The 27,399-nt window shown below is 38.8% G+C and overlaps 1 protein-coding gene and 1 pseudogene across 2 annotated transcripts; both read right to left on the reverse strand.

The window, feature by feature from the left end:
- Positions 1 to 1,369: 1,369 nt before the first annotated feature.
- Positions 1,370 to 21,191, reverse strand: LAMTOR3 (late endosomal/lysosomal adaptor, MAPK and MTOR activator 3). 2 transcript variants are annotated; one of them, XM_047091394.1, is made up of 7 exons: positions 21,036 to 21,191; positions 20,672 to 20,717; positions 17,572 to 17,606; positions 11,297 to 11,355; positions 9,561 to 9,694; positions 7,165 to 7,228; positions 1,370 to 1,680 (listed from the first exon to the last, which is right to left on the reverse strand). In XM_047091394.1, exons 2-7 carry the CDS (start codon positions 20,678 to 20,680, stop codon positions 1,625 to 1,627), a joined length of 357 nt encoding a protein of 118 aa, XP_046947350.1. In that variant the 5' UTR covers positions 20,681 to 20,717; positions 21,036 to 21,191; the 3' UTR covers positions 1,370 to 1,624. The 2 variants fall into 2 exon arrangements, with proteins under 2 accessions (XP_046947350.1, XP_046947347.1); XM_047091391.1 differs by lacking the exon at positions 1,370 to 1,680 and adding an exon at positions 3,782 to 4,360 and having other exon boundaries at positions 21,036 to 21,180.
- LOC124521489 (uncharacterized) lies at positions 17,949 to 18,125 on the reverse strand (annotated as a pseudogene).
- Positions 21,192 to 27,399: the final 6,208 nt, after the last annotated feature.

Genomic DNA, 27,399 nt, shown 5'->3' on the forward strand with positions numbered 1-27,399 from the left:
GGTCATGATCTCACAATTCGTGACTTCGAGCCCTGCACCCGGCTGTGTGCTGACAGCTCAGAGCCTGGAGCCTGCTTCAGATTCTGTGTCTCCCTCTCTATCTGTCCCTCCCCCACTCACTCTCTCTCTCTCAAAAATAAACATAAAAAAAAAAAAAGCCTTAAGAGCAAAACTGAGGTTTCCAAGAGGAAATTCTGCCTTAAGACTGCAGCCTCAGATGTGAGGGTGATCTGGCTACGACATCTGTCACCCCACTGATCGCCAGGGTTGACTCGGTTGATCTGGCTGGCGAGGCGGGTGTCCCCTTCCTTCCTCACCACTCCATGTGCGTCCCTCCCAAAGCTGAGTGCTCCATCGAGGCAGACGACCTTCCCCGATAGAGGAGGACCGTTCTTTGGTCAAGGGTATACGAGTAGCTGCACTCCCCTGCTAGAACCTCCAAACAAGCTCTCAAGGTTCACCTGGAGGAGAACATAGGGTAGCCAAGCTTCCAAGACTCCAGACACATCCAAATGAGGCGTTGCACGTGGCAATTTGCCTTTGTTTAAAAAAAAAAAAAAAAAGACTGCAGGCTCAGCTCCTGCCACAGCTTTCCCAGCCTTCTGACCTGCCCTACAGATTCTGGACCAGCCAGTTCCCACAATCACATAAACCCACTCTTTGAAATCAATTTAATACATATATAGCTTACTGCTTCTGTTTCTCTGGAAATCCCTGATTGACACAATTTTCTTCCCCAAATACCCCATCACCATATTATTATAAATTGTGTTTGCTTGAATACTTAAATTTTATTGTGTTTGAATTTAAAAATTCAGAAACCACCAATGAAGTTTAGAGTAAAAAGGCTCAGTCGTGGGCTCCCTGTCCCCCAGGTGTCTAGTCTACTAGTGCCACCAGGTTCTTCTGTGTATCTTCAGAGACAAGTCTACCATATGCAACCAAACATGAACACATGCGTGTATTTTTCTTCTTATATATAAACTGCAGCATACCATGCAATCTCACACCATGCTTTTGTCACTGAACGTCATGTCGTGGATTTCTATCTCAGTAACTAAAGAACTGCTCCATTCTTTTTTTCATTGGGCAAATGTAGTCATTAATGTAACCAATCCTCTACAATTAGGGTGACCAAATAATTTCTTACCTAAAGTGGGACACTTGACAGATGAAAGGAGCGTTAATAATTACACCAAAACCAGCAGGTATAACTGGTATGTTAAGCCCAGAACATAGGATCACTCTATGAGGAGTCATTCTGGTTGTTTCCAATCCTTTGTCATTACCAAGGTGCGATGAATACACTTATAAATATATAATCTTGCACATGCCCCTTTTGTATCAGTAGAAATTTATAGAAATGGAATTGCTGGGTGGGAGGACAATTTCTTTTAATCAACTTGACTGGTCACAGGGTGCTCAAATTAAACATTTCGTGTCTTCGAGGATGTTTCCGTACCATTCCATCTGTGGACTAAGTGGATTGCCCTCTGCAGTGAGGGTGGGGTTCAACCAACTCACTGAGAGTCTGAATAAAACAAAAGCTGGAGAAAGGAGGAATTTGCCCCTTTGTTTGCCTCACCCATGAGTTGGGACATCTTATCTTCTGCCCTCAGTGGATTTACACCAGTGGCTCCCCTGGTTCTCTAGCTTGCAGATCATGGTACTTCTCGGCTTCTAGAATTATGAAAGGCAATTCCTCATAATAAGTCTTTTATATTTGTTTAAAAGTCATAATACATACTTATAATAAAAGGTATATATCCTACTGGTTCTGTTTCTCTGGAGAATCCTAATAAACTAGGCCAAAGGTTATGTGCATTTGGAAGTTTGACAGATTACCAAAAAGTCCTATAACCTAGTGGGTTGAGTGTTGGAATCTTGATTTCGCCTCAGGTCATGATCTCACAGTTGTGAGATCACCAAGCCCTGTGTCAGACTCTGTGCTGAGCTTATAACCTGCTTGGGATTCTTTCTCTCTCCCTCTTTGCCCCTCCCCTGGCTCATGTGCTCTCAAATATTTTCTTTTAAATTGCCTGTCGTAGTTACTGAGTAATCCTTTTCCCATGGACTTATGTCAAATTCATAATGTTTTAAGTTCTCGTATGTACGTACTGAAGTCTGTTTCTGGGTGTTTGTTCCATTGATCTGTCTAAAGTACACCTAATTGAGTTTATACTACTATTTTTTTTTTTTTACATTTATTTATTTTTGAGACAGAGACAGAGCATGAACGGGGGATGGGCAGAGAGAGAGGGAGACACAGAATCGGAAGCAGGCTCCAGGCTCTGAGCCATCAGCCCAGACCCTGATGCGGGGCTCGAACTCACGGACCGCGAGATCGTGACCTGAGCTGAAGTCGGACGCTCAACCGACTGAGTCAACCCGGCGCCCCTATACTACCTTTTAAAAACAGTTTAGCTTCACATTACCTTTTCAAACATTTCTTAGTGATTTTCACTTTTCTAGAACAATTTATCTATCTTCTTCAAACAAATTTTAATAGTAGTAGCAGTCATCATGCAAAGGTTAGAAATAGCTCCATTTATTATTATAGTTTCCTTTCCTGGGATTTTTAGGTATATAATTATTATTACCTGAAATTAAAAGTTCTGGCTACCTCATTTATAATCGACCGTCTTCTTGTTTAAGCATCATTGCATTAGCAACAATCTCCTGGACACTATTAAACAGTAGTCCAGATGATGGGAATTCTAGATTTTAATGGATGCATCCAATGCTTTACTAGGTTTTCTTAACTATTTATAGCTTCCTGCAGGTAAAACTTACCCTCCTGCTTACTTCCACATAAATGCTGTTGCTCAAGTCCCATTTAAATTCCCCCCTTCTGGGTTTCTACAGCCTCCCGTATAGCTTCATGATAGCTCTTCCTGTACGTACCTGTTTGTATTTACTGAGCTTTTAAGTTCTTTAAAGGAAGGTACCACAATTTAGTTTCATATTTGTACAGAAAGAGGAACGGAGGGAGGGAGGGAGGAAGAAATAGGAGGGAAGGAGGGGGACGGGAAGAAGGAGCAAGCAGCCAGTGTCTGGCTGACCATTCACTGCACAACCCGAGGGAGAGTATTCACACACTCCACATGCAAGGCACCCCTGGAGCACAGAAATATGAATCCTATTCCGTAGAATGCCGCAGCGTGGCAGCTCTGGGAAACAGTGCACAGTAACTGGTGCTCAATGCGTGTGAAGTGAACTCTGATTGTCAAAGAACCTACCTAGGAAGGAACTACCAACTCTGAATGATGAACTGCATTCCTGAATATAAATGGCTTATTCCAGAACCAAGATACTTCTTTTCTGGAGATTAAATTAGGCTCATGAATACAGTGTACTTTCCAATTGACATTATATGGTGCGGAAAAGTCTCCAAACTGATGCCTGTAAGAAACACTCACTACTTATTCATGTAGTTGAAAGAGTGCATTCGGTGAACTATATTCTTAAAGAAACCTATTTAGTGCTCAAACTATATACTTTAAAAAATACTATTTTATTTATACTCATGTATGAAAAAAAGTGGCTGCACTACCATGTTTACATACACACCAATACTGGAAACAATTCAATAATGAATCACTTTTAAATTTTATAAAGAACACACAAACATTAAAACACTGATTGGTTATAGAAAGCAGAGTGGAGAAAAAAAAATATTAGCTATCATTTTCATTTTCATTAAAGAGCAGCACCCTCTGAGAAGAATCAAATCAGTTAGTAATATTCATCTATATTGCAAAATAATACATACATAGAAAAGTTAGTGATTGTACGGATTTTATTACTTTTACTAAGCCATTTTATCTTCCTCACACTCAATGCAAAGAAATAAAACAATATAAAGAAAAATATGTCCTCATTATTATTCACAATAAAAAGGGTCTGCTTCATTCTGCAGGCCTGGGCATATTATACAATAGGGAGCACTCAATGGCTCCAGTGGATCAAAGTACCATTTTGATTCTGACCCAATGAATAGAATCTCATGCATATCTGGTGACTGGACTAACTCCATGGGAGCTGTGATGTATTGAACCATTTCTGTGCTATCCCCAGATCTCACTAAATTAAGACCCTACGCAAGAAAAGATAACAATCAATCTGTCCATAAATTGTATCTATAGGCTCTTTCTTTAGTGGAAGAAGGTGGGAAAGGGGCCCTTTCTTGAGTATATGGATATAAGTATTGTTGTGTCTAAAGATTGCTGGATTGATACTGTGTCTGTTATAATGAAAATCAGGTGTACATCAAAACCACTGCCAGATTAAGAAACTTCCACAACTTGTCTCAATTCTTCGAATAATGGAGCAAGTTCCTTTTCTAGGCTGACAATGAGTCCTAAAACAAAGATTAAAAAAATTAGAACATCAGAAAAATATTCCTGAAAGTCTTTGACTTAAATTTCCTGTCAAAATTTAGTTACTAAAAAGCAAACAAGATCTAGTTTAATCCCCATAACTAAAGCAAAATATTGTAATTCTAAATGACCAAAACCCTGTATTAAGAAGTTTATTTTCATCATTAAATAAACAAAAAAATATTTTTATGTATAAGAAGATATAAAATGAATTATATGTACTGTAACTTCATTACAGTTTTGAAAGGAAAACTTTAATTTATACTTTACTATTTCAAAACCTGTACAGATTCAGAAATGATACAAGATTTTTACTTAAAAAGCTACACTTTTTTCCTGAACAAATTTTAATGGACTTTATCAAAATATAGGTAGACAGGCTGCTTCAGCCGTAAGCAAAAAAATAATTAGAAATTTATTTTATAAATTCAGCAAAGCTAAAGCATAAATGGGTAAGTCAAGTGAAAGAATGACTTTTAAAGACGAATGGTATAAGGAGAAAACATACACTTCCATGTTTAAAATTTAGTGATGAATCTGGGAGACAAAGTAGTCTAGAAATTAGCGTATCTAGCTTCTCCTTAGTTTACCAGAGTGAAAAGCTATGTATCTTACACTGCTTGTTTTATGCTCAAAAACCTTCCTCTGTTTTGCAGAATATTAAAAACATCTGAGATTCTAAGCTCAGTCAATTGAGCATCAGGCTCTTGGTTTTGGCTCAGGTCATGATCCCAAAGTTGTGGGACAGAGCCCTGCACTGGCAGAGCCTGCTTGAGATTCTCTCTATCCTCCTCTCTCTGTGCCCCTACCCCACTTTCTCTCTAAGGTAATATTGACAAGAAAAAAAATAAAAATAAAAGCATCTGTGGGGCGCCTGGGTGGCTCAGTTGGTTGAGCATCCAACTTCAGCTTGGGTCATGATCTTGCAGTTCGTGCATTCGAGTCCCACGTCAGGCTCTGTATTGACAGAACCTGGAGCCTGTTTCACATTGTCTCCCTCTCTCTCTGCTCGTCCCCTGCTCATGTACTCTCTCTCTCTCTCTCAAAAATAAGCAAACATTAAAAAATTAAAAAATAAAATAAAATAAAAGCATCTGGGATTCTCAAAAAATGTTCTAGGGACTAATATATATTTCTGTGCATTATCAAAATTTATAACTGATGACTTAGTACATGATGGTGACTTATCACAACTGAGGTTTAATATATCTAAAATATCGACACCACTACCATCCTACATAATTTACAAAGTGTTTTCACATATAGCATTTTACACCTTCAAAACATTTAGAAATGGAAGAGACACTGTAGACCATCCAATCTTAACCCCTCATTTTAAGATGAGGAATGTAAAGACAGGTTTCAGTGACACAGCTGGAAATAGAACTTGCTCAAACAACTTGGAAATATAACAAATATTTATATTTGCTCAAATAACAGTTCTAAAAAGCAGTCAAATCTAAAGGAGACGATACTAAAAAAAAAAAAAAAATCCCACTTTACCCAAAAGTGAGTTAATAAATTACAGAATACAATCATTATTTTATACATAAATGCCCAGTGAAGGCTACTGGATATAATGGGATCTTATGATCTACTATAAAATGTACAGCTTCCTAGTATTTGTTCTCTAATTCTTCAACCCTCACAAAGAACACATATATGTTCTTCCTAGTCACGCTCTTTAAATTCTCAATCATAATTAAATATGCTATGATTCCACTCATATGTGGAATTTAAGAAACAAAACAGATGAACATAGAGGAAAGGAAGGAAAAATAAAGTAAGATAAAAACAGAGAGGGAAGCAAACCATGAGAGACTCTTAAATAAAGAGAACAAACTGAGGGTGGCTGGAGGAGTAAAGGGGGAGGGGATGGGCTAAATGGGTGACGGGCATGAAGGAGGGCACTTGTGGGGATGAGTACTGGGTGCTATATATAAGTGACGAATCACTAAATTCTACGTCTGAAATCATTATTACACTATATGTTAACTAACTTGTATTTAAATAAAATTTAAAAAAATCTATGAATAATATTGGAATAGAAATAAAGAAAGCATATACTTACAAAAAAAATTCTCAATCACATTAATCTTGCCCACTATTGTTCAAGATTTTACAAACTCTAATAGATCGGTCTACATGGAATTGAACTCATCTCTGACCATTTTATTATGTATTTTGTTTGGTTATCTTCACCATTCATTCTTTTTGTTTTAGGGGCTGTTTTAATGTGAACAAGATGTTGCATTCAAGAGGTGAAGATAACGTTTAATTCTCCTTTTTATCTTATAGAATTACTTACCCATACAATTTCTCATCTGAACTAGAAAATAACCCCGTAAGACAGTTAAAGCAGATATCAGCTCCATTACACAGCTAGAGTAAACAGAATCCAGAAAGGTTACTTTTCTGGAGATCAAGGAACAGACAGTGGAGCTGGGCCACAAATTCACGTTTTCTGATTCTAAATCTACTATTCTTATCATGTTAGACTGCTCAGATAAGGTGTTTTAAGAAATTAAAAGCTACATGGGGCGCCTGGGTGGCTTAGTGGGCTGAGCGTCCGACTTTGGCTCAGGTCATGATCTTGTGGTCCGTGAGTTCGAGCCCTGCATTGGGCTCTGTGCTGACAGTTCAGAGCCTGGAACCTGCTTCAGATTCTGTGCCTCCCTGTCTGCCCCTCCTCCACTCATGCTCTGTCTCTCTCTGTCAAAAATAAACATTAAAAAAGATTAAAAAAAGAAATTAAAAGCTATTATTAATTTAATTTAATACACACCTGTATTGGCATTGCTGCTGGCTATGAAACTCACCACCAAAGGTAAACGATTGAATTGAACCACCTAAAAAGAAAGTAAGCTCTAAATTAAGATGTTATTCAAGGGGCACCTGGGGCTCAGTCAGTTAAGCATCAGACTCATGGTTCGTGAGTTCAAGCCCTGTGTCAGGCTGTCTGCTGTCAGCACAGAACCTGGAGCCTGCTTTGGATTCTGTGTCTCCCTCTCTCCCTCTGCCCCCCTCCTATTTGTGCTCTCTCGCTCTCAAAAATAATTAAATAAACTTAAAAAAAAAAAAAGGATGCTACTCAAACGAGACATTTTAATCTTTCAAAAATTTGTATTTATTTATATTTAACATTTATCCATTTTTAAGAGACAGAGAGAGACAGAGTGTGAGCAGGGGAGGGACAGAGACAGAGCGGGAGACACAGAATCCGAAGCAGGCTCCAGGCTCCAAGCCGTCAGCACAGAGCCCGATGCGGGGCTCAAACTCACGGACCTCGAGACCATGACCTGAGCTGAAGTCAATTGCTTAACTGACTGAACCACCCAGCCACCCAGGAGTCCCTGATCTTTGTGATGGATTCAACTGAGGTATTTATTTAATGACAGTATAAATAAATATACACTTCATGACAGTATATATGCATATATTATATGATTATTTTGTTTAACCTCATTTTTTAAATTACCTGACCAATTACTATTTCTTTTTTTTTTATTTAATTTAAATGTTTTTTTATTTATTTTTGAGACAGAGAGAGACAGAGCATGAGCAGGGGAGGGGCAGAGAGAGAGGGAGACACAGAATCCGAAACAGGCTCCAGGCTCTGAGCTGTCAGCACAGAGCCTGACGCGGGGCTTGAAGTCATGAACTGTGAGATCATGACCTGAGCCGAAGTCGACCGCTTAACCAACTGAGCCACCCCAGGCGACCATCTTTCAAAAATTTTTAAATGACCAACGTGTAAGATACTATGTAACATCATGTAATATGAAAGAGCTGAAAACAAGTATTTCCGTAAAAGACTTCCGATTATCTCTGAGAGATATTAATATTACTTAGCCTAAGTCTTTCAAGTGGGACTGTGTCATCCTCATCTGTCTTTAAACACCCAGCAGCATGTCAATTATTACATAGCAGGGGCTCCACAAATATCTGATAATTAAACGGCTAAATAAAGTCAGTATTTCTCATTTAAGTAGCTATACTATCAAGATTTTTCTGCTTCCTGTGTACCACTATTAATTTTTTTTTTTACATTTATTTATTTTTGAGAAACAGAGTGAGACAAAGTGTGAGCGGGGGAGGGGCAGAGAGAGAAGGAGACACAGAATCTGAAGCAGGGTCCAGGCTCTGAGCTGTCAGCCAGACGCGGGGCTCCAACCCACAAACTGTAAGATCATGACCTGAGCCGAAGTCGGACGCTCAACCGACTGAGCCCCCCAGGTGCCCCTAATTTAAACTAATTTAAATTAAGTTTAAATCGACTATTGTTTACAAAAAACTTAGTTTCTGGGCGCCTGGGGTACTCAGTCGGTTGGTTAAACATCTGACTTCAGCTCAGGCCCTGATCTCTTGGTTCGTGAGCTCAAGCCACGCTTTAGGAGCCCCGCTTCTCTCTCTCTCAGTGCCCCTCGTGGGATTCTCTCTGCCCCTCACTCACTTGAGCATGCGCGTGCGTGCGCTCTGTCTCTCTCTCTCAAGACAAAACAAAACACCAAAAAACCCCCCTAAAATTAGCTTTAACCTAATCCTTATCGGTGAAATTAAAGGTCAAAAGGGTTGGTCGTCTTTTGCCTATTACACATTAAAATATGTTAACTTCTAAAATAAAAAATATCACTTGTGTAACATCAAGCAGCACATGAATCATACCCTGGGAAACTCTGCTCTAAAGGAGAAGCTACTAATTTACTCTAAAGAAGAAAACGCAGCCAGAGATCAAGAGGTATGTAGCAACTAAATTCTTTGCTAATAACCTCACATATTATATATACATATTCCAAATCAAATGAAGGGATTAGCAGCAGTTAACAAATAACTTATCATGTGACCAAAAAAGGAAAATTTTTTATCTGTCACAATAACAAAAAAAGTATGTCATTTGAGAAATCATATTTGTTAAGCTAAGGGCACCATCTACTGGAGGTAACAGTGGCCTGACTTCCTTTTTTAGGATAATGTACTTTATTAATAAAAGTTTTAATTACTTTTCCATATTAATTAATTCCTGATGTAAAATGTAAAGAAAACTACTACAATTCAACATAACCAATTTGAAGGCTAATGGCATCCATTTCAAAACTAAAATTTAGAGTAACATAAGCTATTTTATATAAAAGACATAATAATAGTTGAAAGCAGCAAGCCATTTAATAATTATGAACCTACCTGGTAGGTGTTATAGTAACAGATGATACTTTTATTTTTTGAAAGTCCAAGTTTGCTCCCTTGATCTGTTGCCAGGGCAAAAGTAGATAAGAAACCAGGTCTCAAAGCATGTTCTGGAGCATTATCATTGGCCACTGGAAATACAAATGATTTACATAAAAATTATGCAGTGGACAGGATACAGAAGTTCACTGCACTTTGTTTTTTTAAACATAAATCAGTAAAAATATCAAGCACAAGGGCTTTTATGCTTCACAATATTGAAAATCCTGTCACTAATCGGGTCTTACAATTTAGGCGAGATAAATTTCTCAGTCAGAAATTGAGTGATCAATAGCTAAAGGCAGAAATGCTGATTCTCGCAAGTTTTTTTAAAGAATACTAAACGTCTATATTTTCTTAATTTCTACTCTAAAACACAGATTAATCAGCATGTTTATTAATAAACTGAATATTCTGGCTAACCAAGAGCCAAGCTAGAATAGTCAAAAAAGCTTCAAAAAAAATCTTTGCTTTCATAAAACCCATAGCAGTATCACTTATAGATATTGACAATTTTGCAGCTGGTCATCGGTTTCAAGTTTCTTTCATTCATTTAAAGGCCTGAATGAAGTCAGTTGTACCAGTAAGTTCAGAGCTTAAGGCTTTAACACAGAGATCCTAAGAAAGAACACGAGAGCTGGAAAATCCGAGATTATTTTGATTTCGTTTAAAGCTCTTGCTACAGAACTGAGTAAAGAAACAGGCAGGTGCCTTATTTGCCCATGACCCCTATGTTTTATGGTGAGTTAGAAAGCACACTGACCCACACATCAGAAGATAATGGGTTCTATTATTATCTTCTCACTGACTCATGTGAAACTTTGCCCTTGACCATCTTTGTTTACAAAACAAAAGAACTAAAATTAGGTGATTTTTAAAATTTCTTTCTAAAGTCTAAAATTATCTGACATATATAATAACCTCGGGTGGAAAATAAATTGCAAACAATATACAGAACATTATTTAATCTTTCTTTTGGTAAGGCTATTATAGCATCCCTATGAACTATGACCATCCATCTGATAACACAGAAGTAGTAAAAATAGTCTTAATACATACTGACTCAGTGACATCATATATACTTTTTTAAAAAGGTGAAAAATAGGCAAAACATTTGCTGGTTTTTTTTTTTTTTGTTGTTGTTGTTAACAAGCTCTTCCTTAGGTGAACAAGTCTTGTTAAAGTCTGGTTAAATAACATAATTGTGAAGGTAAAAGTTTAAACAATATTTTATTTCCAGTAAAAAGGCAGAAAATCCACAAAGAGTAAACAAAACAATCAATGAATGTTGATTCAAATGTATGAAGTTTATCCCCAAACCACTAGCAACACTGATTAAAAAGTGTTGGGGGTAGTGTGTACGTATAATATATCCCGCTGCATATGTGCACAGTCTCAGCACTTACATTTACCAATGGTTTACATTATACTACAAATGTCTTCAAGAAAAAACTGGGCTTGTGATAAACCCATGCTTAAACTCTGGATGGTAACACAATATATTCAACATGTAGTTAAGTCATAAGCTCCAACCCAGCCTTCAGCATTCAAAAGCAAACATTTCCGCCCCCCAACCAAGACCATCTCCTGAAAGTATTGCAATAGCTTTTCTATGCTTGCCTTCTGCACTACTGAGACATAAATACGTTTTTACTCAAAAGCAAATGTGACACTGGTAGGGTGCACAGTTTTACCTTTAATAACAGGCACTCCATCTCTATCTGACACAACGATAGCATGGAGCCCTTCAACACTAGAAACAAAAAAAAAAGAAGTTAAAATATTATGAAACATTTCATCTCAAAACATGTACCTCAAAGTCATTATGGGGATTTTCATGTATATTTCTGAAAAACTATGTAAACTCTGTTATTGATCTCATAAGCACCTATACATCTGAATAAGAGTACTGAATAAATTGAATGACAGTATTACTGACATGCTTATAATCTTAAAACTTTATGTAATTTACTGATAAAGATCTAAAACAATGTAACTCTCTGTTAAAATTGCTAATTATCCTTTCACTGTTTATGAAAGTATGACGGCGTTTATCAGGAGTAGTGGCTACAGTGACAAAAAGACAGATTTTTCTTTCTCTCCCTCAATATCAAGTGCCTAGTATTTGGGGCACTTGATATTTATGATACCATGATACAGAAATAGTCACTGCTTTCACAAAGCTTACAATCTAGGAGGGAGACTATCAATCAAATAATCTCATGCTAACAAATGTTAAACGACAATGGTATCAAGTGCCATTAAGATATCCGTGGGGTATGAGAGTCTATAAAAGGTGGGTTGATTAGGCAAGTGGGTCAGGGAAGGCTTCCCTGAGACAGGTGATTAAGCTGAGATGTTAAGGCACTAGTCGAGAGATGAGGGGCAGAAAGCTCATCATTCAGGCTGAAGGAACAGGATGGAAACAATGAAGATCACATAGAAATCGTTTCAGCTATGCCTACGTAAGAAACAGTGGAGAAATGGTCCAGACTATAACCATACAGTCCAGTCTAGGCTCTTCTACATTTACTATTCGTGCTACTCGGGGACAGCTATGAAACCTCTGTGAGCCTCCATTAACGATATGAAAATGGGAATAACTGTACTTATTTGGCTATCATAAAATTTAATAAAACCATGCATGTAAAGTAGAAGCTAGTACATAGTTAACATTCAAAAATATGATTATTAATTAACATCAGAGTGTCATTTGTGCACACTGACAATTTATTACTGTAGTTTAAGTAATAAATCATTAGAGAATTCCTAGAGCACAAAACTAAACTGTTAAAAATTAAAATGAGAAAACATTCTCCAACTTTTAGCCCTATACCTATCTTATAATATCCGAAGACTGCTACTCAGAAATGTTCAGTGCTCCTACTATAATCCACATTATCCATTCCTTATTGTGTTAACCTTAATGTTTTAACTTAGAAATGAGAAATATTTGTATTAAGATACTGAAATTAAATTTTTTAATGTTTATTTTTGACAGAGAGTGAGAAAGAGAGTGCACGAGTGGGGGAGGGCAGACAGAGAGGGACACAGAATCTCAAGCAAGCTCCAGGCTCTGAGCTGTTCATGCGGAGCCTGACATAGGGCTTGAATTCACACACCGTGAGATCGTGACCTGAGCTGAAGTTGGATGCTTAACCAACTGAGCCACCCAGGCGCCCCTGAAATTAAATTTTAAAGATCCCACTGGCAACAACTTTTAAGTCAGAGAAGTGTTAAAATTTGAGAAAATGTTATAAATACCACCATTTATGAACCTGTTAAAAACAGGAATGATGGAAAAACTGTGTATAAACATTCACTGGTATTATTTTTTTATTATCATTCAATCCTGAAATTACCTACGGATTAAAATGTGCTCTATGAAGTTAACGTATAAAACAAATTCTTCTTAGTTAAAAACTAAGTTACATAAAAATATATACCACAGATATTTGCACACACAGAAACTAGTCTGTACATTTTTCAATAGCAACATCAGTTGAAATAGGAAAGGGTCGGAAACCTAACTGTCGTCAAGAAGGACAAGTTAAATAAATTATGACACATATACAATGGAATACTCTGCAGCCATTCAGAACAAAGAAACAGCTCTTTAAATGTACCGGGAAGGACTGAACTCAAAGGTACATCGTTAAATGAAAAAACAGTTTTAAACAGTGTATACAGGAAGCAACAAATTATGTTAATGACACGTGTATGTATATGTTTGCAATACACTGAATGTTTGTGTCACCCCCAAAATTCACATGTTGAAACTCTATTCCCAGTGTGATGGTATTTGGAGATGGGGCTTTTGGGAGGTAGTCAGGCCACGGAGCTGGAACTCTCATAAATGGGAAGAGTGCTCTTATTGAAGGCTAGAGAGCTAGCTTGTCCTTCTATCACATGAAGATATGGGAAGTCTGCAATCTGCAACTCAGGAAAGGGCCTTCACCAGAATCCAACCATGCTGGCACCTTAATCTTGGACTTCCAGGCTCCAGAACCGTGAGAAATAAATTTTGGTTATTTACAGGAAATCCAATCTATGTGGTATTTTGTTATAACAGCCTCAACTAAGACCTCTGTGTATGTGTAAATATGTATGTGCTTATATGTACGTTTGTTTGCAGGTGCATAAAGTATCTTTGAAGGTGATAGGTGGCTCTGAGAGGGTTAACTGTGTAGCTGGGGGGCAGGTGTAGGAAACTTCTCACTATGTCCTCCAGTTAACTTTCGAATCTTGAACTTTATGAATATATTGTCTACTCAAAAAATAAGCAAATTAAAAGCATGTAAAGAGAACTACAAAACAATGTTTAGAAGTATCTGTGTCATCATTGGTAGTTTCTTTTTTTTTTTCTTAAATATTTATTTATTTTTGAGAGGGAGAGGGCAAGCGTGCATGAGTGGGGGAGAGCCAGAGGATCTACAGCAGAATTCTGCCCTGACAGCAGAGAGCCCTATGTGGAGCTGTGAGGTCATGACCTGAGCTAAAGTCCAAGGCTTAACTGACTGAGCCACCCAGGCACCCCCACCACAGGTGGTTTCTTTTCTCCTATTTTCAAGGTAATTAACTTACATGCCAACTAATGCAACAAAAGAGGAAGCAGAAATAAAACGACTTTCTTTTTAATGGATTTTAAATTCACAGAGATAATGCCCAACAGAGTAGAAAAATTTCTCACACACTTAAAATACTCAAAGAAATCAGGTTACAAATATAAAAGGTGTTTCCAATTGTACACATAGTGAACAAAGAATAACATGAATAGACTTTAGCAATAGTTGAAAATAAGTATGATGCATTAATAGGCACACTACACTTCTAAAAAAATTTTTTTTAACGTTTATTTATTATTGAGAGACAGAGAGAGTCAGAGCACAAGCGGGGGAGGGGCAGAGAGAGGGGGAGACACAGACTCCGAAGCAGGATCCAGGCTCTGAGCTGTCAGCACACAGTCTGACATTGGGCTTGAAGTCACAAACCAGGAGATCATGACCTGAGCCAAGGTCGGACGCCTAACCGACTGAGGCACCCAGGTGGCCCAGGCACACTACACTTCTCGAAGGACTTAATTATGAAATATTCTGCAGACATCTAAACCTTAATCAAACATTTTTACTTCAAAAGGAAATGTTGCATTAGTAACCAAACATCATACTTTGTTTTATTCATGTAATAATAAAACATTTGGTTATTTTAAAACACAAAAAAGTTGTGATTATCATAAAGCCTGAGCCTGCTTTGGGTCACAATTAGACTTTTAAAATATAAATTCAAGAACTATATTTAGGAGGGAATTTTAAAATGAATAAAAACATATTCCATTAAGTGCCTTGGTAAACTGGCTCTGGTCATTATGGGGGACAAAACAAAACACACGGTCCCAATCCTTTTTCTTTCACTATAGAAAGATTTTCATTAGACTTTTACAAATGCCCTTTATACAAATACCTACTATGCTTCTGCTCCTATATTGTGTTGCCAGCGTGATACTTCCCGCCCGCCCCCCAGGTCAACTTTAGCATGCTTTCAATATGCTGAACTTCCAACACAGTAGATACAGATAAGAACAGAAGGCCATTATTTTGTACGGTTTCAGTATGGACACATTTTAGTTACCACAGGTGAATTAACTAACACTATCCCCCTGGGCCAAATTTCAGGGAGTATGGTCTATTAACTGAGTAACTGCATAAAGTACAAACCTCACTAACTCTTCACACAAATCACTATGTGAATAACTTTGTAAATAACAGATGCACATTATGTCAGTAATCAGTCACATCACTTCTTTCAGAGTGTGCTGGTGATTGGTCACTGAACATCTGTTACTCAGTGTATGCAGAGACAGTAGAGCATGGAGTTTTGTGATCTCCCTGTGTCTTCTAAAAATAAAGCATGTGACATTAAAAAGAAAGAAAGAAAAAAAAAAAAGGGAGTGCCTGGGAGGCTCAATTGGTTAAGTGTCCAAATCTTGGTTTCGGCTCAGGTCATGATCTCACGGTTCATGGGTTTGAGCCCCACATGGGGCCCTGTGCTGTGCTGACAGCCTGGAGCCTGCTTCAGATTCTGTGTCTCCCTCTCCTTCTGCCCCTGCCCTGCTCTATGCTGTCAGAGTAGAGCCTGCTTGGGATTCTCTCCCTCTCTCTCTGCCCCTCCCCCGCTCTTTCTCTCCCTCAAAATAAACTAACTTAAAAAAAAAAAGAACTGAAATAGGGAACTGGCTAATAAAGATGAAATATAGCAAAGGGAGGAGAAGTGACAATGCTGGCAGTGAAATTCAAATAGAAAGTACACAGTTCTAGAAGTAACTGGCTGGAAGAATGCTGCCACTTTCATTCTTGTGCGCAAGATGTACAGCCAGAGGAACTTTGTGAAAGTGCACTTACTGACATAAATTAGGAAAGTGGTTGTGATGAAACCGATGAAACTATCCCAGAGGAAGTGACACTGGCAAAAAAACTTCGCATAGCATCGATAGTACAAAGGACAAAACTGTTGGCAGCTGATCTAAACTTAGAAAGGAGTGTGCCAATTTGGCAAGGTACAGAAAAGATGCCTGTTCCTTATCTTAAGGTTATACCTTTCATATATTTTAATGTTTATGCAAAGAAGTAAGCGCTATTCAGTGGGGTGGAAGGCGGGGGCGCTTGTGTGGCTAAGGCAGTTAAGCGTCTTGACTCTTGGCTTCAGTTCAGGTCATGATTGTCAGTTCGAGCCCCGCATCAGGCTCTCTACTGACTGTGTGGACCTGCTTGGGATTCTCTCTCTCCCTCTCGCTCTCTGCCCCTCCCCCACTTGTACTGTCTTTCTTTCAAAATAAATTTAAAAAAAACAAGACAAAACAAAACAAAAAAACAACACTGTCTCAGCTTGTATGGTCATTTTTATGGCCCTGCACTACCGTGCAAGGCTAGGACCGCCTGCTAATCATTATGTTGAGAACAGAAGCAGCACCTGTCTTTCTAGTTTGCAAGAACTGCAAGGAAGAGAGTAAAAATGAACTGAAGTACTGCATTAACATGAAATCAAAGGTAACAATTACTTAACACTTCAATAGTACTGTCTTCCTGAATACAGAAAAATATACATAAATCAAACTCACGAGATAATATCATTAATTTCTACTAGTCTGTAATCACAGTAAAGGCACAATAGACAAATCACAACAAACAATTCAGGCAAAACTCCAAACAAGAGATTTTTTCCTTTTGTTTGTCTACTGACAGAAATAATAAACTGGCATCTAAAACTTTTTAAATTCAAACATTTGGAGAATAAAAAAAGAAGTAACATAAGGATCTCACCACGTATTCTGCTACATTACACCTCAAAGGTTAATTATTCTGGAATGTGAAAATGAGGGTCTTGAGCTATATTCCTCTCTCTTAGGTCCTTATGTATTATTTTACACCGAACTAAATGTGAATTTTAATTCAATTAAAGGGACAAAGTCCTTTGAATCACAGAAATACCTAAAAGGAAGTTTGCCGGTCTCAACAGAGAGCCTAATTGATAGTGGTACATCAAACGGACTGGGTGCAGGCAAAGGAAAGCCTTGTGACTTTTCCAAGTATGAAGTGCTGCCTACGTCTAGCATTTTCGAGCTACGCCGACTCAGCAAGTAGCTCTTAAAAGTAATACTACAGGAAACCCAAGCTCTCAGGCTTTTTTGCTCCTTAAAATTGCTCTAACTACTTCAATACTTCAAAGCACAATCCATTAAACAGCCCTCTGGCATTCACTAGCTAGTTAACCTCTGAAAGTCACATTAACTTCTCTAGGCCTCATGGTATTTATCTGCAAATTCAAAGGACAGTTCTTGTGCTACCTAGCATTATTTGAAATGGTAAATAATAGCATAATAGGACCATACTATTAGTCTAAAAGAAACAAAACGCTACATAATAAATCATATATTATGCAAAATTTATTTAATATCAAATGAGTAATTTTTTACCTTGGTAATTTTTTATACAGGAATCGCTTCAGGTCCTGAAAGAGAATATAAAATTATCTTATAATAATGTGCCTTGTACCGTTTCTCTAGATACTAAGCTATCCACATTTCAGGTACTTTAAGTCATCATTCATAATCCTTCTTGCTTGTGGGTTTTTTTTTTTTCTTTCTGATTTTGACACTAGTTCTATGACTTGGAACAAGTTATCTAACCTTTTTCTCTAAGCCCCAGTTTCATTATTTGTTGAGGAGGGGTAATAATCATGAACCTATGTTGTAAGGCTGTTAAAATTTATTGAGAAGATACGTGTAAACTTATAAGGATATCTAGAAAAATACACACATAGTAAATACACATTAGCTGTTAAATTAGATCATACTTTTCATACAATTTTACATCCTGTTGCTATTGTCATGTTCACTTGGAAATATATTATGAACATCTTTCCATGTCCACAGATAAACTTTCTAACATCGCTTTAACAATCCTGGGTAAATTAAGCTGGTAAGAACAGATACTACACTTGATCTTAGCGAAAAGGTCAAGAAGCAGTTAACAATCCTGGGTAAATTAATTTCTCTGGAACTCAGTTCCTTTTCATGAGTAAATATAAATAACAACACATGTCAAGTGTTAAGCATGAAACATAACCAGGACTAAAGAAATAAAAGATGGGGTGCCTGAGTGACTCAGTAGGTTGAGTGTCCGACTTCCGCTCAGGTCATGATCTCACGGTTCACGGTTCAAGCCCCGGGTCGGGCTCTGTGCTGACAGCTCAGAGCCTGGAGCCTGCTTGAAAGTCTGTGTCTCCCTCTCTCTCTGTCCCTCCCCCGCTCATGCTCTATCTCTCAAAAATAAAATAAACATTTAAAAAAAATAAAAAGAAATAAAAGACTGTTTTATTTCCTCTCATTATACCCTCTCACCTGGGGAATTTCACTGACAATCCAGGTATCAGTTATGAGGTCCTCATAAGTAAATCAGGTACCTGTTGTTTTGAAACTCTAATCCCTACTATTCTCTAAACCTGAATGTTCATTTCATGTTATCACCACCATCTTACCTCTGCTCTTATCTTAAACACACACACTAAAACTCCACTTAATGTTTCATGTGAAATCCAGATTTCCTCAATCTCATTTCCACTAACGGCACTACCAAACCCATTATTCAGGTTGAAACACAGAATAATATTTAACCCTAACCTCACCTTTGTCACTTCTAAATGATTTGTGAAGTCAAATGTTTTTAAAATGATCTCGGAGCGCCTGGGTGGCTCAGCTGGTTAAGCGTCTGACTCTTGATTTCGGCTCAGGTCACGATCTTATGGTTCATGGATTCGAGTCCCGCTTCAGGCTCTGTGCTGACAGCGAGGAGCCTGCTTGGGATTCTCTCTCTCTCCTTCTCTCTGCCCCTCCCCTGCTCACTCTCTGTCTCTCAAATAAATAATAAACTTAAAAAAAAATTTTTTTTTTAATGATCTCTTCCTCTCCTTTTCAACTGACATTACACTCTAGGTTTATTTTATTATTTATGACTTGCCTCCCAACTGGTATGCTGGTCTCCCATTTCTATCCCACACAGTTCTACACAATGCCAATAACCATATTATTCTCCTCTACTTGGGTTAGAGGTGCTTCCCAGATGATTCCCTGTGCAGCCAAGGTTGAGAACCAACATCTGAATGGCTCTCCACTGTTTAACAAATTCTGTACAAATTCCTTTAACATTTGAGCCTCTCTACAATACAGTCCACACCTAACTTTACAGTCCTGCTTCCTACCACTCCCTTGTACATATCCTCAGTCCCAAAGTGGACTACTCACAGCTCCTCTACAAACATCTTTCTCTTTCCTATCTCTGAAACTTTGCTTACACTATTCACTCTAATGGTATTCTCTATCAATCTTACTTAAAAAAAAAAAAACAAAAAACAAAAAACCCTGCTTCTCATCATTTAGAGCTAATCTCTACCAAATACTTCAAATAAGCTTTCCTGATAAACACAAACGAGATGTAATCCCACTCTCCTTTGAAGTTTCACATAACAATGTATATACATTTATGATCACTTGCCTACTCTACTTTTTTAATTTTAAAAACCCTTAAGGAATTATACCTTAGTCATCTTTATTTCACCCACAGCCTTTTTCACAACAACCTTTGCAAGGCAACACTCAACAGATATACAGTGATTTGAGTATGCCTGAAGAATAAGGTCTCAAAAACACAATGGGAGACACCCAAAAATGGAGTGATAAAGGCATACAAGGTTCCTAAATACTGAAACACATAATCTTGCAACCTAAAAAGAAAAACCACATTCATAATAATGTTGAATGATCATTCAGTGTTATGTTTAAGAGCATAAACTCTGGAGTCAGACGGCCTGGGTTGGTATCTTGGCTCTACAACTTACCAGCTGTGTAACCTGGGGCAAGTTACTTTATCTATGTCTCAGCATCCTAATCTAGAACCCAAGGACAATAGTGCCTACTGCACAAAAGTTGTTGCAAGAATTAAATGAGTATATTATATTCAATGCTTAGAAGAATGTCCAGCATGTATATAAGTAAAATAACAGGATGTAAATTACAGACATAAACATTAGTAGTATTAATTCCCTATTGTTTCTAATAACTAGTACAATTAAGTTTCTTAAAATTAGAACTTGGGTTCTACTGCTGTGCCAAAGGGGTATCAGAAATCATCTCAAATTGCTCCAATGAATCTAGAAACATCATGACCACTTACTGGGGGGCGGGGGAGGGGGCGGAGATTCAAGGCAGCAAAACATCATTTACAAATTCAAATGGTATTCAGAGCCTCTCAGGCCCGGAGGCCTGGGGAGTGGGAAGAATACAATTTCCTGAGCTTCAGACACCTGAGTGTCTTCGATCCCCATGTGGACAGAAACTAAGGACACCCCCCCCCCGCAAATCTATTTATAGTAGTTACTCGTTCCAGAGTCTACAGAAAATACTTGGGCGGGGTGGGCTGTAAAAGGAAACATTTCTACTTGGGAAGCTTTACCTCTCCCCACCCAGTAGGCCTCCACCAAACTCCCCACCCTCCCCTTCCTCTTGTGTGGGAACTCACATCCGCCATGATGAACCCCTTTCTCCCGCAGGATCAATCTCCACTCCTGGAAGAGAAACTCCTGGTGATTCTCCCCTCAAGACTGCTTCCCACCTCCGACCTGATAAGCGGGGTCAGCTCCCATCAAAGCCAGGCAAGAACCCCCGGCTCCAGGACCCGCACCAGGCAAGCTGAGCTAAGTCGGGAGTTCCCAAATACCCAGGCGGCAGCCGGGATGCCCTACCTCTCAGCCCACTCCACCCTCTACCCGCCAAGCTCTAGGCCCAAAGGAATGGGGGAGAGGAGTCCTCTCCTTCCCTGGCGTCACACCGCCCGCGCCAGCTGCGGGCCCTGGCTGAATAACGAGCAGAGCGGCTCGAGTTACCTGGTTTGCTGGAAATTCAGCTGCAAATTCCGGGACAGCTTCAAAAACAGTCTCCTCCAAAAGCCGTCGTCACATGATTTGTGACCTCTGCCGTGCTCCAGGAAGCACTTCCTACGCCTCCGAGGCCCGATGACACGAGATTTCCGGGGAAGCGCAGTGGCTCCGGAGCGCGCCTGGGGCTTTCGCGTCCGACCCACTCGGCCCCTCCCCGCGCCTCCCCGCCCCGCCCTGCGGGTTGCTCCCTGCGCTTGCGCAGAGCTGGGGGCGTCGGGATCCAAAGTGGTGGAAAAAGCATCGTTAGTAGACCTTTCGGCACTAAAAGCCCCCCAGAAAAAAGCGTGCAAGGGGACATTGTTGTGTGGAGAGGGTGCGTAAGTTTCGTTAGTTGTTCCAGGTCTGTTACCTTAAAAACCTTTTCTTGTAGGTGAAAAAATTTGAAGGGGGTGGTGTTTGCACACTGAACAGCAGGCCCGATGACTGTGATTAGAAGTCCCAGGTTAATAGGTTTCTGACCCCAGTGCCCTAATCTGCCTTGGCTTTTCCTGGGTGCCACCCACGTGCTCTTACAAAAGGTCTTGTCTAGATTGAATACAGGAGCTGTGGGCTTTCTGGAGTCCTTCAGCAATGCAGACATTGGACAGCCTTCTGCGCCTTTTAAGGATGCCCGTATTATTTTTTGTTTGGTGTCTTGCTTGTTTGCACATTTAACAAAAACCTACGGTGGGTGGTAAGAAAATGAAGACTGTCAGAACTGGTGGACAACTCATCTTCAACTCCAGTCCCTAAAAGTGGAGTGCAAAAGGAATTAACTCTAGCCCAAGACGTGGTGAAGAGTCGGATGCTTATTTCCTAGTTATTCTTGAGGACGAAATGGCAGACTGCAGAGTTCCCAGATGTTACGGATGACATCTCCTCATCATTACAGGTGAACTTGACAGTTCCACAGCAACTCACATGGTTGAAGATCACTTCCTTTTTCTTACTTAAACCCTTGGATCTCTTAGCTTCTGGGATTCTGCATTACTTATTTTAGATCCTCACCCACTCTAGTTTTCTCTCTAGATGATGACATGTAAAGCTTGTCTTTATTTTTTTTCTTTCCAGGTTCCCGAGAATGTGAGTCCTAAGTCTGCACCTTTCGTCAAGAGTTCTAGGTTCACATTTTCAGCTGCTTGTCGGTTGTTGGATATTTCTACATGCATGTCTTATTGTCAGTTCTGACTCAGAAGCTCCAAAAACTTCTCCAATAAACCTTTTTTTCCTAACGTGTGTGTATTTCCATTTTGTTCCTTATGTCAGCTTGTCTTTCCCAACAGTGATTTTTGCATCTACATTTTTTCCAGTTCTTCATTCAAACCCTTACTTTCTTTAGCAAGACTATATTAATAGCCACCTAATAATAGCCAGATAAACCTTCCCAAAACAATGTATATTACTGCTGCTCAAAAAACCTGTATTGATGTACCACTGCAGACAATGATAAAGTTGACAGTCTTTAATCTGACACAAACATACTCTCTTTTACTTCTGAATGCATTCTAATGTGAGTCCTATACTCCAGCAAAATTAATTACCCCGTCCTTCCATCACTGGTTATTATTTCTCCACACTGGTTTTGAGGGTCCTTTAATCTCAAATGCTTGTTTCTCTTGTAGGGGAGGAAAAACTTACCTTCTACCTCTTAGGTGCTATGGCTGGGTACAAAACTGATTAACAGATGAAAAACATAACACATTTAATTAATAGTTTTATGTTTATATGGGAGTATTCAAAAGGAAATGAAGATCCAAAGAAGCCATTAGGCCCAAATTTTATATACCTTTTTATATAAAGAGCAATAAATTGTAGGGATGTGACCAAAAAAGGGGGGCTTGGGTAAGGGATGGTAAATTGTGGGACAGTGACTACAATGTCTATGAGTGAAACTAATGGAAGATAAGGATTATTTTAGTAGACTTGTTTGTACAGGTCCATTTTGGCATCAGTCTCACCTCTGGTGATAAGAATGTTCTCTTCCTGGTAGAAGAAGGTCCCCTTTCTCACGGGAAGTTTTATGACCTGCTTTTTGGTAAAAAGGGAGAAGTCAAAGAACCCCTGGTGCATCTGTTTTCTTAGGGATTTCAGCTCAAAATAATCAATATACCCAAAGTATATTTTGGGGTGAAATGTTCTGAACCCCTTCACTTTCTACTTTAGCTATTTAAATATTGTTTTCCGATAATATCTTCTCACAGATCACATTCTCTTGAATGCTATTATATGTTACCAAGAATAATTGATATTTGTGAATAATTATGTGTCATAGTTTTGGTTTGTCTCCCCAATTGAGACTATAATGTTTAAAAAGCTGGGTCATTAGTTTCTAACAATGCCTAAATGTCTTGCACTCTGTAGGCACTCATTCAGTATTTGTTGAATAACAGTGATTGAAAGAAACTATTGGAGTGCCTGGGTGGCTCAATCAGTTAAGCATCTGACTTTCGATTTCGGCTCAGGTCTTTATCTCATGTTTCCTGAGATCCAGCCCCGTGTCGGACTCTGCACTGACAGCATGGTGCCCATTTAGGATTCTCTCTTACCCTCTCTCCACCCCACCTGCTCACACACGTGCTTTCTCTCTTTCTCAAAATAAATTAAACTTTTTTTAAAAAAAGAAGTATTAATCCTGATCCTGACTAAAACTTACCCACTCCTGACCCTCACCATTTGCCCCGAAGTTTATTTTTTTATGTTTATTTTTGAGAGAGAGTGCAAGCAGAGGAGGGAAAGAAAGAAAGGGAGACAGAATCTGAAGCAGGCTCCAGGCTCTGAGCTGTCAGCACAGAGCCTGACGCAGGGCTCGAACCCACGAATCTCAAGATCCTGACCTCAGTCGAAATCAAAGAGTCTGATGCATAACCAACTGAGCCACTCAGGTGCCCCTGCCCCCAAGTTTAGAGGCTAATAAAAATATGAACCCTCAGGGCACCTGAGTGACTCAGTTGGTTACAAGTCTGGCTCTTGATTTCAGCTAAGGTCTTGATCTGCCTCGTCAGTTCGAACCTTGGGTCCAGCTCATGCTGACAATGCAGAGCCTGCTTGGAGTTCTTTCTCTCTCTGCCCCTCCTCCATTGACTCTCACTTCTCTCAAAATAAATAAATAAACATTAAAACAAATGAACTGTAGCAAGTTCTTTTGAATTCTGCAAGTACTACTTTTCATGTTGACATTTTCCATCCTAACGACCTCAATAAATGATAGCTGACCTGGGAAACACTGCTGTTTTTCTTTTGGGGTGACAAAAATGGAGAACACAGCTTTCTAAGCTCTCCAAATACCACCACGTCCTCAAATTGAAAGAACTAACAAGATTTCTAATTTCCAAGTGTGGTGATTTCCAAATTACGGCAAAGGGAGAGTTCCTTACATACTCAGATTGATGTGTTTGAATTTACTCACTGCTGCTGATACAGGATTAGGGGAAATATTTACTGGCCTAAAAGATTATCAGCACTATGTACTAGATCTCCAAAGTGGGGTGTACCAGATGATCCCTGAGGTTTAGGAAGAAACTAGTAGAAACTGTATATACGAACGCCCAAAATTTTTACGTTAACCGAATTTTCTAGTACACAGCATACTGGAGAGGGTACTAGCATATATTATTAAATAGCTAATCATGCACATGTTGTTGAAGTTCTAACTTTATTGGTTGTATCAAAAGCCTTTGTTTCTGCTTATTTTTAGCTTAAGTTTCTCTTAGCTTTTGTATATGGCAGAGATATCTTGATTTTTTTTTTTTACATTTTTTGTTATTTATTTTTGAGAAAGAGAGTGCAAGCAGGGGAGGGGCAGAGAGAGAGAGAGGGAGACTCTCAAGCAGGTCCCGTGCTGTCAGCACAGAGCCCAATGTAGGGTTCAAACTCACAAAACTGAGATCATGACCTGAGCCTAAATCAAGAGTTAGATGCTTAACTGACTAAACCATCCAGGCACCCCTCAATTTTTTTAATCCTTCTTTCCTATGAAAAATTACCAATCATTTTAGTTTAGGTTGGTTCCAGTATTTATGTGAAAATTCTAGTTGGCATTCAAACTCATGAGGAGAGTCTTTCCGATTCTCCAACACACAAAAATGAAAATGTTATCACTTAGATTGGCCAAGTTGGAAAATGTCTTGCTAATATTGATTCTGGCTATGGTTTGGGATTTGGCCCATTGAGAACACAATTGCAAGATCATGTGTAATAACTTTCTCTTTTCTACTACCACTCATTGTCATCACACCCTGGATTTCAGCAGTCACTTAAGTAATCACTAATTCCACTCATCTCTGGCTTGCATACAATAGGCAATCACTGAACCCCTCACTTGTCAACATCTTAAACTCTCCTACCTTCTTTCCTGCCTGCCAGAACTCCAAATTTGGATTAGTTTAACGAATTGTATTCTCCAGGCCTATGCCTAGGCTGCTGGGTTAGACTGGAGAAAATACACATGACTTAATGGACTATAAATTCTGTCACCAACCCAGCCTTTGTAAAAATCCTACTTTTTCACCAGTGAGCTGACCATTCCTTCACACTGTCTTCTTCCTAAGCCTCTGTTTATTTTTCTTTTCCCCTCCCCCACTTTATACAGAGAAACTGCCTATTCATCAAGCCAATGCAAGCAAGCCATGACATCTTACTACCAACACTACAAACCTACCTGCCTTTGCACCCATCCTTTGTGCATTCCTTTCTGAAAGAATGCTGGTGGTCTCTTAGCTAAAGTAATTTTTCCATCTGGCCAGTGGACTAATATCTTCTGGACGAATCGGGCACTTACTGCTAACTATCCCCTTTTCTCTATCTTTACTCTTTCACTTTCTACCTGCCCCTTTACAGAAGAATGAAAAACAACAGAATAAAACAGATCTCTCGTGTAATAAATAAGATCACATATAATTAATAATTGAAAACACAGAAGCCTTCTTTAGAAACCACATCCTCAGGGCACCTGGGTGGCTCAGTGGGTTAAGCATCCGACTTCGGCTCAGGTCATGATCTCACAGCTTTTGAGTTCCAGCCCTGCGCCAGGCTCTGTGCTGACAGCTCAGAGCCTGGAGCCGGCTTCAGATTCTGTGTCTCCCTCTCTGCCCCTTCCCCACTCACACTCTGTCTCTCAAAAATGAATAAATGTTAAAAAAGAAAAGAAACCACATCCTCTTCCAGCTAACATCCTTCTCTACTCCCTTTCACAGCCAAATTTTTGGAAAGTTTTTAATTGCTGCCTCTATTTATCCTAAATCCAATCAAACAAATATTTCTCTTGATTCTATCTCCTGAATCTCTCTCAAAATCATTCATTTATCTGTATTCCTACTCTGGTGCAAGTCATGATTATCTGTCCTCTGCCAATCCTACATTCACTTTTGCCCTCCAGTCTTCCTGGCACAAAACTAAAATGATACTTTAAAAACTCAAATCTCATTATGTAACTCCCTCCTTAAAAATCTCAAAGGTTTTCTAATAAAGTCCAATTATCATCATCATAATCTATATATGGTCTTATGGAACCTGGCCCCTATCCTATTTTAATTCCCTACCTTACCCTGCCTTTCCTATGCCATAATCATACAAGTTTGTTCTCATGCAAGCTTGTTTTCACTCCGGTATAAAGTTTCTATGCTTTATCAACTTAGCACACTCCACTGGAACCGTATCTCTAGCATTCACCTCACTCCTACTACTTATCTCATCTTTTGGGCTTCAGCTCAAGCTCACTTTCTCAGAGAAACTTCCCCTAATCATCCCTCCCAAAGTAGGTTACATCTTCTAGACATATGCTCTCGTACCTTAGACTTTTCTTTGTACTATTCATCATAATTATAATTAGTTATTTACTTGCCATTTATTTTCCTGGCTAGATATAAACTCCATAAGGATGTTTGTCTTGTTCGGTGATTAATTCCCAGCAATCAGCTCACTGCCTGGGATACAGCAGGCATTCAGACATTTGTTGAATGGTTGAACGAATGAAAGAAAGTGCATATTAAGAGTATCAAACATGAGAAAAACAAATCCTTTACAGTGAGAACAGACCTTCTTTTTATTCATATATTGAGATAAACTGCAGAGACTGAAAGACAAAAATTCATCACAAATCATTCAGCAGAACATTCATTAAAAATCAAGTGCATTTTCTTTAACAGAGTTCTCACACAGAAAATTTTATTTTATAAGTCTGATATAACAGTAAGTATTTTACAAATCAGACATTTCATTTTTAAATCTAATTGTATAATCTTGAATGCACTATAGACAAATAAAGTTAGCTCTCCTTTACCAGTATCACTTCATTTAACTTATACAAGGCTTCCATTAAAATTCCATCACACCT

The sequence above is a fragment of the Lynx rufus genome, unplaced genomic scaffold, assembly GCF_022079265.1.
Source record: "Lynx rufus isolate CCGP_SWC_20201006 ecotype Redwood Valley unplaced genomic scaffold, mLynRuf1.p SCAF_3, whole genome shotgun sequence".
Classification (NCBI taxonomy): Eukaryota; Metazoa; Chordata; class Mammalia; order Carnivora; family Felidae; genus Lynx; species Lynx rufus.